General features: G+C 51.4%; 1 protein-coding gene across 2 annotated transcripts in view; it reads left to right on the forward strand.

Annotated features, from left to right (window-relative positions):
* The window catches only part of LOC115124049 (voltage-gated potassium channel subunit beta-1), a 322,712-nt gene that overhangs the window by 272,577 nt on the left and 36,362 nt on the right, over positions 1-13,773 (forward strand). For both annotated transcript variants that reach the window (XM_065024229.1, XM_065024230.1), the window contains exons 7-9: positions 225-268; positions 2,598-2,684; positions 6,785-6,870. In XM_065024229.1, coding sequence (XP_064880301.1) covers positions 225-268; positions 2,598-2,684; positions 6,785-6,870 — 217 coding nt within the window. The remainder of the gene's footprint in view (positions 1-224; positions 269-2,597; positions 2,685-6,784; positions 6,871-13,773) is intronic.

The following is a 13,773-nucleotide window of genomic DNA, read 5'->3' on the forward strand; positions in this document are numbered from 1 at the left end:
GAGTCACAGCTCCATGATGCATGCTGGGAGTCCTTCTGCAGGAGGAGAGGATTGTAGTTGAAGACTCTGAACACACTCACACACACACAAACACACACAAGCGGGAAAGCACTGATAAGGACACAGCAGTAGGGCCATGTAAGTTGACTACCAGCAGTGAGTTGAGAAACAGATTTGAATGTGTAGTTTTTCTCTCCTGTCTGTGTCTGTGTCTGTGCCCACAGAGCAGAGACTGAGAGAGGCCTTTCAAGGAAACACATTATTGAAGGTAAGAACACACAGGCACCCACATCACCCTGTCTGACCCTCTCACCCTGTCTCACCCACATCACCCTGTCTGACCCTCTCACCCTGTCTCACCCACATCACCCTGTCTGACCCTCTCACCCTGGCTCACCCACATCACCCTGTCTGACCCTCTCACCCTGGCTCACCCACATCACCCTGTCTGACCCTCTCACCCTGGCTCACCCACATCACCCTGTCTCACCCTGTCTCACCCACATCACCCTGTCTGACCCTCGCACCCTGTCTCACCCACATCACCCTGTCTGACCCTCTCACCCTGTCTCACCTTGTCTCACCCTGTCTGACCCTCTCACCCTGTCTCATCGTGTCTCACCCTGTCTCATCGTGTCTCACCCTGTCTCATCGTGTCTCACCGTGTCTCACCCTGTCTCACCTTGTCTCACCCTGTCTGAACCTCTCACCCTGTCTCATCGTGTCTCACCATGTCTCACCCTGTCTCACCCTGTCTCACCCTGTCTCACCCTGTCTGACCCTGTCTGACCCTGTCTGACCCTGTCTGACCCTGTCTGACCCTGTCTGACCCTGTCTGACCCTGTCTCACCGTGTCTCACCCTGTCTCACCGTGTCTCACCGTGTCTCACCGTGTCTCACCCTGTCTCACCGTGTCTCACCCTGTCTCTCCCTGTCTCTCCCTGTCTCACCGTGCCTCACCGTGCCTCACCTGTCTCACCGTGTCTGACCCTGTCTCACCGTGTCTGACCCTGTCTCACCGTGTCTGACCCTGTCTCACCGTGTCTGACCCTGTCTCACCGTGTCTCACCCTGTCTCACCCTGTCTCACCCTGTCTCACCCTGTCTCACCGTGCCTCACCGTGCCTCACCTGTCTCACCGTGTCTGACCCTGTCTCACCGTGTCTCACCGTGTCTCACCGTGTCTGACCCTGTCTCGCCCTGTCTCGCCCTGTCTCGCCCTGTCTCGCCCTGTCTCGCCCTGTCTCACCGTGTCTGGCCCTGTCTGACCCTGTCTCACCGTGTCTGACCCTGTCTCACCGTGTCTGACCCTGTCTCACCGTGTCTGACCCTGTCTCACCGTGTCTGACCCTGTCTCACCGTGTCTGACCCTGTCTCACCGTGTCTGACCCTGTCTCACCGTGTCTGACCCTGTCTCACCGTGTCTGACCCTGTCTCACCGTGTCTGACCCTGTCTCACCGTGTCTGACCCTGTCTCACCGTGTCTGACCCTGTCTCACCGTGTCTGACCCTGTCTCACCGTGTCTGACCCTGTCTCACCGTGTCTGACCCTGTCTCAACCTGTCTCACCGTGTCTCACCCTGTCTCACCGTGTCTGGCCCTGTCTCACCCTGTCTGACCCTGTCTCTCCCCTGTGAACTGTATTGATATCTCCCCTCTCTCTTATCTTTTCTCTCTCCCCTCCTCCTCTTCTCTCCTCCCCTCCTCTGCCCTCCTCTTCTCCTCTCCTCAACCCTCCTATCCTATCCCCTCCCCTCCTCTTCTCCTCTCCTCAACCCTCCTCTCCCATCCTCCTCTCCCATCCTCCTCTCCCATCCTCCTCCTCTCCCATCCTCCCTCCTCTTATCTCTCTCTCCCTTCCTCTCTCTCTCCCTTCCTCTCTCTCTCCCTTCATCTCCTTCTCCCTTCCTCTCTCTCTCCCTTCCTCTCTCTCTCCCTTCCTCTCTCTCTCCCTTCCTCTCCTTCTCCCTTCCTCTCTCTCTCCCTTCCTCTCTCTCTCTCCCTTCCCTCTCCCTTCCTCTCTCTCTCCCTTCCTCTCTCTCTCCCTTCCTCTCTCTCTCCCTTCCTCTCTCTCTCCACTCCTCTCTCTCTCCACTCCTCTCTCTCTCCCTTCCTCTCTTTCTCCCTTCCTCTCCTTCTCCCTTCCTCTCTCTCTCCCTTCCTCTCCTTCTCCCTTTCCTTCTCCACTCCTCTCTCTCTCCTTCCTCTCTTTCTCCCTTCCTCTCCTTCTCCCTTCCTCTCTCTCTCCCTTCCTCTCCTTCTCCCTTCCTCTCTCTCTCCCTTCCTCTCTCTCTCCCTTCCTCTCCTTCTCCTCCCTTCCTCTCTCTCTCCCTTCCTCTCTCTCTCCCTTCCTCTCTCTCTCCCTTCCTCTCTCTCTCCCTTCCTCTCTCTCTCACTTCCTCTCTCTCTCACTTCCTCTCTCTCTCCCTTCCTCTCTCTCTCCCTTCCTCTCTCTCTCCCTTCCTCTCCTTCTCCCTTCCTCTCCTTCTCCCTTCCTCTCTCTCTCCCTTCCTCTCCTTCTCCCTTCTTCTCCTTCCCTCTCTCTCCCTTCCTCTCCTTCCTCTCATTCTCTCCTTCTCCCTTCCTCTATCTGCCCAGGTCTGAAGGGCTCCCTCCAGAGGTTGCAGCTGGAATACGTAGACGTGGTCTTCGCAAACCGCCCCGACACCAACACACCCATGGAGGGTGAGTCAGTCTTTTAGCATTCATCATCAGGGACCGAGCAACCTGTCTAAGTCAGGAGGGAAGTTGGTTGATTAGTCTCATAGCCTGAAATACTACCAAATTGTATTGGCAGGAAGCAGTAGATGCGTTGCTCTACCAGACTAACAACCAGATAAGAATCAAGATTTCAGTTTATACTGAGGTTTACTATCTATATATATACTGCATATACAGTTGAAGTCGGAAGTTTACATACACCTTAGCCAACTACATTTAAATTCAGCTTTTCTGACAATTCCTGACATTTATTCCTAGTAAAAATTCCCTGTCTTAGGTCAGTTAGGATCAGCACTTTATTTTAAGAATGTGAAAGAATGTGAATAATAGTACACAGAATTATTTATTTCAGCTTTTCTTACTTTCATCACATCCCAGTGGGTCAGAAGTTTACAAACACTCAATTAGTATTTGGTAGCATTGTCTTTAAATTGTGCTGTTCCCTGAGTGCACTCCTGTGGAACTCACTCTCACACATACACATCTACAAACACAATGAACCCATGCACATCTTGAAACATCGAAACAAACAAATGCAAATATTCTTTGTCATTTACAAAACATTGTTCATAGAGTGAAAAAGCAGAAAATGTGTGTGTGTGTGTGTGTGTGTGTGTGTGTGAGAAATAGAGAGAGAGAGCAATAGAGAGAGAGAGGAGGGAGAGCAATAGAGAGAGAGAGGGGGGAGAGCAATAGAGAGAGAGAGGGGGGAGAGCAATAGAGAGAGAGAGGGGGAGAGGGAAAGAGCAATAGAGAGAGAGAGGGGGGAGAGGGAAAGAGCAATAGAGAGAGAGAGGGGGGAGAGGGAAAGAGCAATAGAGAGAGAGAGAGGGGAGAGAGAGAGAGAAACACTAATAGATGAGAGTGATGAGAGAGTAAATCTGTTAGCCCCTCAGGTCTCATAGTGCTTGTGTTTCATAAAGCTGTCTTTGTCAAGCACATCCTGACCAAGGACTCCCAGTAGAAAATGATTCTGACATAACATTCATTATTATCCCTCTTTCTATCTCTCCTCCTTCCTCTCTTTCTGACACTTTCAGTCTTCTCCGACTATCTTTTCTCTATTTCTTCTCTCCTCTTCACTCCTCCACCTCCCTCCTCTCCCACTCATTTTGTTCTCACTATAGCACCATTGTGTGATGGACCAGCTCCAACTTCTGGCCCCCCTTAAAAGCTCTGCCTAGTCAATCTGCCATCTGTTCCCGCCTTAAAGGCTCCGCATGGTCAATCTGGCTTCTGCATTGGCCGTGCAGCATTTACGGTGATACGGCCTCTGCAGAAATCAGGGCATTCAGACTTCTTGTGCTTTGAGGAGCAGCCCAGTGCTGTTGTGAAGAAGGTAATCAAGGAAGTGAGTTTGTGTTTGTACAGGACATTCCGCCCCCACCTACCGTCAACCAATCATGTAAATGCAGAGCTATATGGAGCTATATGGAGCTATATGGAGCTATACGGAGCTATACGGAGCTATACGGAGCTGTACGGAGCTGTACGGAGCTGTACGGAGCTGTACGGAGCTATACGGAGCTGTACGGAGCTGTACGGAGCTGTACGGAGCTGTACGGAGCTATACGGAGCTGTACGGAGCTGTACGGAGCTATACGGAGCTGTACGGAGCTGTACAAAGCCCTCTGCATTGTAACAACATTTGGGAGGTGCACAGCGATGCATTATGAGCTCTATGTGGTTTCCAGAGGCACCTTCATACAGAGCCCCTGACTACGTTTCCAGAGGCACCTTCATACAGAGCCCCTGACTACGTTTCCAGAGGCACCTTCATACAGAGCCCCTGACTACGTTTTCAGAGTGAATTGGCTTTCACTCCTAGCAGACAGTGCAGCATGAGAGAGAAAAGGAGAGAGAGGGAGAGAGAGAGGGAGAGAGAGAGGGAGAGGGAGAGGGAGAGGGAGAGAGGGTTCTTGTACCACAATTAAATGAAAGCGAGCAGCAGAAATAGAATAAAATGAGGCGTTGGATCTCTGCTCCTCTTCTGACCCATTGCACTTTTCTTTAGTTAGATCACATTTGAGTTATTTAACTCGACCTTTCTTTCCTTCTCTCTGTCTCTCTTCATTACGTCATCTCTTTTAGTGGTGTTTATCTTGGTGCATCAGTTGTCTGTGTCGCTGAGCCCACAGTGACAGTAGTTTAGCTCTCCTGTTTGGTACAAATCAGTCATTGATTGACAAGGCTGTAATTTCCCCATGGTGGGTTTTGGAAGTTTAAATTCCCTAACCAGGAGTGTACTTTCCCTCGTCATTCCCCGTCCCCTAACCCTGGTCCTGCTAGGTATCAGCTACACAGGGATGAGAACAATAACAGATGTCTTCTAAGGCTCCCTTCATAGTGCTGTGTAGCTCAGATGCTAGTGTTGGAACTAATTGCTTCATTAATAATGTACTGGTGGCTTACAGCACATTAGAACTCTAGCCTGTCCCTGGTCATTAGTGGGCTCATTAGAGGAGTGAGAAGGAATGTATTGTCAGCAGGAGAGAGAGAGCGCTCAGGGGATGGGTTGGTGGCCTTCAAGTCTAGTTGGGTCATTGTCAGTCCAGTAGTACAACCCAGGCAGGAAGACTACAGTGTCCCCTGGTGGTATATATATATATATATATATTAGATGCCGTTACAGCACCAGTCAAAAGTTGGACCAACCTACACATCCAAGGGTTTTTCTGTATTTTTTACTATTTTCTACACTGTAGAATAATAGTGAAGACATGAAAACTATGAAATAACACATATGGAATCATGAAGCTCATTTCTGGAATTTATTTCCTGCGTTTGAATTTATTTCCTGCGTTTGAGCCAATCAGTTGTGTTGTGACAAGGTAGGGGTGGTATACAGAAGATAGCCCTGTTTGGTAAAACACCAAGTCCATATTCTGACAAGAACAGCTCGAATAAGCAAAGAGAAACAACAGTCATTACTTTAAGACATGAACGTCAGTCAATCCAGAAAATGTCAAGAACTTTGAAAGTTTGTTCAAGTGCCGTCACAAAAACCATCAAGCGCTATGATGAAACTGGCTCTCATGAGGACCGCCACTGGAAAGGAAGACCCAGAGTTACCTCTGCTGCAGAGGAGAAGTTCATTAGAGTTACCAGTCTTAGAAATTGCAGCCGAAATAAATGCTTCACAGAGCTCAAGTAACAGACACATCTCAACATCAACTGTTCAGAGGAGATTGTGTGAATCAGACCTTCATGGTCGAATTGATGCAAAGAAACCACTACTAATAAGAAGTGGACACATAATTTGAAATGTTCTGTGTCTTTGTGAGACACAGAGTACTGTAAGTGAACGGATGATCTCCACATGTGTGGTTCCCACCGTGAAGCATGGAGGAGGAGGTGTGTGGTTCCCACCGTGAAGCATGGAGGAGGAGGTGTGTGGTTCCCACCGTGAAGCATGGAGGAGGAGGTGTGTGGTTCCCACCGTGAAGCATGGAGGAGGAGGTGTGTGGTTCCCACCGTGAAGCATGGAGGAGGAGGTGTGTGGTTCCCACAGTGAAGCATGGAGGAGGAGGTGTGATGGTGCTTTGCTGGTGACACTGTCAGTGATTTAAAGCACACTTAACCAGCATGGCTTCCACAACATTTTGCAGCAATGCGCTATATCATCTGGTTTGAGCTTAGTGGGACTATCATTTGTTTTTCAACAGGACAATGACCCAACACACCTCCAGGGTGGGTAGGTGCTATCTGACCAAGAAGGAGAGTGATGTGCTGCATCATTTTTACAACGTAGAAAATCGTAAAATAAAGAAAAACCCTTGAATGAGTAGGTGTGTCCAAACTTTTGACTGGTAATGTGTGTGTAAATATATATATATATTGTGTGAAGGACTTTGGAGATCCCTGCAGACACACTAGATACCACCAGGCATATATATATGTCTATATATATATATTACACACATATATATATGCCTGGTGGTATCTAGTGTGTCTGCAGGGATCTCCAAAGTCCTTCACACACCTGCATCTAATGAGCTGATGGATTGATCGATTATTTGATTGATTGATTGAATGTTGGTTGAATATTGTCCTTATCTCCTCAGAGATTGTCAGAGCCATGACTTATGTGATCAACCAGGGGATGTCCATGTACTGGGGAACTTCTCGATGGACAGCCATGGAGATCATGGTGAGTTAATCCTATGACCTTTAACCCCTAACCCCTGACCCTTAACCATGTACTGGGGGACGTTTAGATGGATAGCCATGGAGATCATGGTGAGTGTCAAAACATCTCTACAACCCTCACACAACCTTCACTCAACCTGTGGAAAACTCTCATTACAAATCATGCTCATACAGCAAGTCTACATGGAACGCTCCCTGTCACGCTCTGACCTTTAACATCTCTGTTTTCTTTATGTTTTGGTTAGGTCAGGGTGTGATCGAGGGTGGGTATGCTAGTTTTGTATTGTCTAGGGTTTTTGTGTATCTAGGGGTTTTGTAGGTCTAGGTATAGGTATGACTATGGTGGCCTGATATGGTTCCCAATCAGAGGCGGCTGTTTATCGTTGTCTCTGATTAGGGACCATATTTAGGTAGCCATTTCCCTTGGGTATTTGTGGGTTCTTGTTCTACGTTTAGTTGCCTGTCTGCACGATCCAAATTAGCGTCACGTATCGTTTTGTAATTTTGTTTGTTCAGTATTTCGTTCTTTATTAAAGAAGAAAGTACGCATACAACGCTGCACCTTGGTCTCCTCCTTAAAACGGATGTGACAGTTCCCAGACTGTCTGCACCTTGGTCTCCTCCTCACAACGGATGTGACAGTTCCCAGACTGTCTGCACCTTGATCTCCTCACAACGGATGTGACAGTTCCCAGACCGTCTGCACCTTGGTCTCCTTACAACGGATGTGACAGTTCCCAGACTGTCTGCACCTTGGTCTCCTCCTTCCAACGGATGTGACAGTTCCCAGACCGTCTGCACCTTGGTCTCCTTACAACAGATGTGACAGTTCCCAGACGGTCTGCACCTTGGTCTCCTCCTCACAACGGATGTGACAGTTCCCAGACCGTCTGCACCTTGGTCTCCTCCTTACAACGGTTGTGACAGTTCCCAGACCGTCTGCACCTTGGTCTCCGCACAACGAATGTGACAGTTCCCAGACCGTCTGCACCTTGGTCTCCTCCTCACAACGGATGTGACAGTTCCCAGACCGTCTGCACCTTGGTCTCCTCACAACGGATGTGACAGTTCCCAGACCGTCTGCACCTTGGTCTCCTCACAACGGATGTGACAGTTCCCAGACCGTCTGCACCTTGGTCTCCTCACAACGGATGTGACAGTTCCCAGACTGTCTGCACCTTGGTCTCCTCCTCACAACGGATGTGACAGTTCCCAGACCGTCTGCACCTTGGTCTCCTCCTTACAACGGATGTGACAGTTCCCAGACCGTCTGCACCTTGGTCTCCGCACAACGGATGTGACAGTTCCCAGACCGTCTGCACCTTGGTCTCCTCCTCACAACGGATGTGACAGTTCCCAGACCGTCTGCACCTTGGTCTCCTCACAACGGATGTGACAGTTCCCAGACCGTCTGCACCTTGGTCTCCTCACAACGGATGTGACAGTTCCCAGACTGTCTGCACCTTGGTCTCCTCCTCACAACGGATGTGACAGTTCCCAGACCGTCTGCACCTTGGTCTCCTCCTTACAACGGATGTGACAGTTCCCAGACCGTCTGCACCTTGGTCTCCTCCTTACAAAGGATGTGACAGTTCCCAGACCGTCTGCACCTTGGTCTCCTCCTTACAACGGATGTGACAGTTCCCAGACTGTCTGCACCTTGGTCTCCTCCTCACAACGGATGTGACAGTTCCCAGACTGTCTGCACCTTGGTCTCCTCCTTACAAAGGATGTGACAGTTCCCAGACGGTCTGCACCTTGGTCTCCTCCTTACAACAGATGTAACAGTTCCCAGACCATCTGCAACTTGGTCTCCTCACAACGGATGTGACAGTTCCCAGACCGTCTGCACCTTGGTCTCCTTACAACGGATGTGACAGTTCCCAGACTGTCTGCACCTTGGTCTCCTCCTTACAACGGATGTGACAGTTCCCAGACCGTCTGCACCTTGGTCTCCTTACAACGGATCTGACAGTTCCCAGACTGTCTACACCTTGGTCTCCTCCTTACAACGGACGTGACAGTTCCCAGACCGTCTGCACCTTGGTCTCCTCCTCACAACGGATGTGACAGTTCCCAGACCGTCTGCACCTTGGTCTCCTCCTCACAACGGATGTGACAGTTCCCAGACCGTCTGCACCTTGGTCTCCTCCTTACAACGGATGTGACAGTTCCCAGACCGTCTGCACCTTGGTCTCCTCCTTACAAAGGATGTGACAGTTCCCAGACCGTCTGCACCTTGGTCTCCTCCTTACAACGGATGTGACAGTTCCCAGACTGTCTGCACCTTGGTCTCCTCCTCACAACGGATGTGACAGTTCCCAGACTGTCTGCACCTTGGTCTCCTCCTTACAAAGGATGTGACAGTTCCCAGACGGTCTGCACCTTGGTCTCCTCCTTACAACGGACGTGACAGTTCCCAGACCGTCTGCACCTTGGTCTCCTCCTCACAACGGATGTGACAGTTCCCAGACCGTCTGCACCTTGGTCTCCTCCTTACAAAGGATGTGACAGTTCCCAGACGGTCTGCACCTTGGTCTCCTCCTTACAACAGATGTAACAGTTCCCAGACCGTCTGCACCTTGGTCTCCTCACAACGGATGTGACAGTTCCCAGACTGTCTGCACCTTGGTCTCCTTACAACAGATGTGACAGTTCCCAGACGGTCTGCACCTTGGTCTCCTCCTCACAACGGATGTGACAGTTCCCAGACCGTCTGCACCTTGGTCTCCTCACAACGGATGTGACAGTTCCCAGACTGTCTGCACCTTGGTCTCCTCACAACGGATGTGACAGTTCCCAGACTGTCTGCACCTTGGTCTCCTCCTTACAACGGATGTGACAGTTCCCAGACCGTCTGCACCTTGGTCTCCTCCTCACAACGGATGTGACAGTTCCCAGACCGTCTGCACCTTGGTCTCCTCCTCACAACGGATGTGACAGTTCCCAGACTGTCTGCACCTTGGTCTCCTCCTTACAACGGATGTGACAGTTCCCAGACCGTCTGCACCTTGGTCTCCTTACAACGGATGTGACAGTTCCCAGACTGTCTGCACCTTGGTCTCCTCCTTACAACGGATGTGACAGTTCCCAGACCGTCTGCACCTTGGTCTCCTTACAACGGATCTGACAGTTCCCAGACTGTCTACACCTTGGTCTCCTCCTTACAACGGACGTGACAGTTCCCAGACTGTCTGCACCTTGGTCTCCTCCTCACAACGGATGTGACAGTTCCCAGACCGTCTGCACCTTGGTCTCCTCCTCACAACGGATGTGACAGTTCCCAGACTGTCTGCACCTTGGTCTCCTCACAACGGATGTGACAGTACCCAGACCGTCTGCACCTTGGTCTCCTCCTTACAACGGATGTGACAGTTCCCAGACCGTCTGCACCTTGGTCTCCTTACAACGGATGTGACAGTTCCCAGACCGTCTGCACCTTGGTCTCCTCCTTACAACGGATGTGACAGTTCCCAGACCGTCTGCACCTTGGTCTCCTTACAACGGATGTGACAGTTCCCAGACCGTCTGCACCTTGGTCTCCTCCTCACAACGGATGTGACAGTTCCCAGACCGTCTGCACCTTGGTCTCCTTACAACGGATGTGACAATTCCCAGACCGTCTGCACCTTGGTCTACTCCTTACAACGGATGTGACAGTTCCCAGACTGTCTGCACCTTGGTCTCCTCACAACGGATGTGACAGTTCCCAGTCCGTCTGCACCTTGGTCTACTCCTTACAACGGATGTGACAGTTCCCAGACTGTCTGCACCTTGGTCTCCTCACAACGGATGTGACAGTTCCCAGACCGTCTGCACCTTGGTCTCCTTACAACGGATGTGACAGTTCCCAGACCGTCTGCACCTTGGTCTCCTCCTTACAACGGATGTGACAGTTCCCAGACTGTCTGCACCTTGGTCTCCTCCTCACAACGGATGTGACAGTTCCCAGACCGTCTGCACCTTGGTCTCCTCCTTACAACGGATGTGACAGTTCCCACACCATCTGCACCTTGGTCTCCTCACAACGGATGTGACAGTACCCAGACCGTCTGCACCTTGGTCTCCTCCTTACAACGGATGTGACAGTTCCCAGACCGTCTGCACCTTGGTCTCCTTACAACGGATGTGACAGTTCCCAGACTGTCTGCACCTTGGTCTCCTCCTTACAACGGATGTGACAGTTCCCAGACCGTCTGCACCTTGGTCTCCTTACAACGGATCTGACAGTTCCCAGACTGTCTACACCTTGGTCTCCTCCTTACAACGGACGTGACAGTTCCCAGACTGTCTGCACCTTGGTCTCCTCCTCACAACGGATGTGACAGTTCCCAGACCGTCTGCACCTTGGTCTCCTCCTCACAACGGATGTGACAGTTCCCAGACTGTCTGCACCTTGGTCTCCTCCTCACAACGGATGTGACAGTTCCCAGACCGTCTGCACCTTGGTCTCCTCCTCACAACGGATGTGACAGTTCCCAGACCGTCTGCACCTTGGTCTCCTCCTTACAAAGGATGTGACAGTTCCCAGACGGTCTGCACCTTGGTCTCCTCCTTACAACAGATGTAACAGTTCCCAGACCGTCTGCACCTTGGTATCCTCACAACGGATGTGACAGTTCCCAGACTGTCTGCACCTTGGTCTCCTTACAACAAATGTGACAGTTCCCAGACGGTCTGCACCTTGGTCTCCTCCTCACAACGGATGTGACAGTTCCCAGACCGTCTGCACCTTGGTCTCCTCACAACGGATGTGACAGTTCCCAGACCGTCTGCACCTTGGTCTCCTCACAACGGATGTGACAGTTCCCAGACCGTCTGCACCTTGGTCTCCTTACAACGGATGTGACAGTTCCCAGACTGTCTGCACCTTGGTCTCCTCCTTACAACGGATGTGACAGTTCCCAGACTGTCTGCACCTTGGTCTCCTCCTCACAACGGATGTGACAGTTCCCAGACCGTCTGCACCTTGGTCTCCTCCTTACAACGGATGTGACAGTTCCCAGACCATCTGCACCTTGGTCTCCTCACAACGGATGTGACAGTACCCAGACCGTCTGCACCTTGGTCTCCTCCTTACAACGGATGTGACAGTTCCCAGACCGTCTGCACCTTGGTCTCCTTACAACGGATGTGACAGTTCCCAGACTGTCTGCACCTTGGTCTCCTCCTTACAACGGATGTGACAGTTCCCAGACCGTCTGCACCTTGGTCTCCTTACAACGGATCTGACAGTTCCCAGACTGTCTACACCTTGGTCTCCTCCTTACAACGGACGTGACAGTTCCCAGACTGTCTGCACCTTGGTCTCCTCCTCACAACGGATGTGACAGTTCCCAGACCGTCTGCACCTTGGTCTCCTCCTCACAACGGATGTGACAGTTCCCAGACTGTCTGCACCTTGGTCTCCTCCTCACAACGGATGTGACAGTTCCCAGACCGTCTGCACCTTGGTCTCCTCCTCACAACGGATGTGACAGTTCCCAGACCGTCTGCACCTTGGTCTCCTCCTTACAACAGATGTAACAGTTCTCAGACCATCTGCAACTTGGTATCCTCCTCACAACGGATGTGACAGTTCCCAGACCGTCTGCACCTTGGTCTCCTCCTTACAAAGGATGTGACAGTTCCCAGACGGTCTGCACCTTGGTCTCCTCCTTACAACAGATGTAACAGTTCCCAGACCATCTGCAACTTGGTCTCCTCCTCACAACGGATGTGACAGTTCCCAGACCGTCTGCACCTTGGTCTCCTCCTTACAAAGGATGTGACAGTTCCCAGACGGTCTGCACCTTGGTCTCCTCCTTACAACAGATGTAACAGTTCCCAGACCGTCTGCACCTTGGTCTCCTCACAACGGATGTGACAGTTCCCAGACTGTCTGCACCTTGGTCTCCTTACAACAGATGTGACAGTTCCCAGACGGTCTGCACCTTGGTCTCCTCCTCACAACGGATGTGACAGTTCCCAGACTGTCTGCACCTTGGTCTCCTCCTCACAACGGATGTGACAGTTCCCAGACCGTCTGCACCTTGGTCTCCTCACAACGGATGTGACAGTTCCCAGACTGTCTGCACCTTGGTCTCCTCCTTACAACGGATGTGACAGTTCCCAGACCGTCTGCACCTTGGTCTCCTCCTCACAACGGATGTGACAGTTCCCAGACCGTCTGCACCTTGGTCTCCTCCTCACAACGGATGTGACAGTTCCCAGACTGTCTGCACCTTGGTCTCCTCCTTACAACGGATGTGACAGTTCCCAGACCGTCTGCACCTTGGTCTCCTTACAACGGATGTGACAGTTCCCAGACTGTCTGCACCTTGGTCTCCTCCTTACAACGGATGTGACAGTTCCCAGACCGTCTGCACCTTGGTCTCCTTACAACGGATCTGACAGTTCCCAGACTGTCTACACCTTGGTCTCCTCCTTACAACGGACGTGACAGTTCCCAGACCGTCTGCACCTTGGTCTCCTTACAACGGATGTGACAGTTCCCAGACTGTCTGCACCTTGGTCTCCTCCTTACAACGGATGTGACAGTTCCCAGACTGTCTGCACCTTGGTCTCCTCCTCACAACGGATGTGACAGTTCCCAGACCGTCTGCACCTTGGTCTCCTCCTTACAACGGATGTGACAGTTCCCAGACCATCTGCACCTTGGTCTCCTCACAACGGATGTGACAGTACCCAGACCGTCTGCACCTTGGTCTCCTCCTTACAACGGATGTGACAGTTCCCAGACCGTCTGCACCTTGGTCTCCTTACAACGGATGTGACAGTTCCCAGACTGTCTGCACCTTGGTCTCCTCCTTACAACGGATGTGACAGTTCCCAGACCGTCTGCACCTTGGTCTCCTTACAACGGATCTGACAGTTCCCAGACTGTCTACACCTTGGTCTCCTC

The sequence above is a fragment of the Oncorhynchus nerka genome, linkage group LG11 (genome assembly GCF_034236695.1).
Source record: "Oncorhynchus nerka isolate Pitt River linkage group LG11, Oner_Uvic_2.0, whole genome shotgun sequence".
Lineage (NCBI taxonomy): Eukaryota > Metazoa > Chordata > Actinopteri > Salmoniformes > Salmonidae > Oncorhynchus > Oncorhynchus nerka.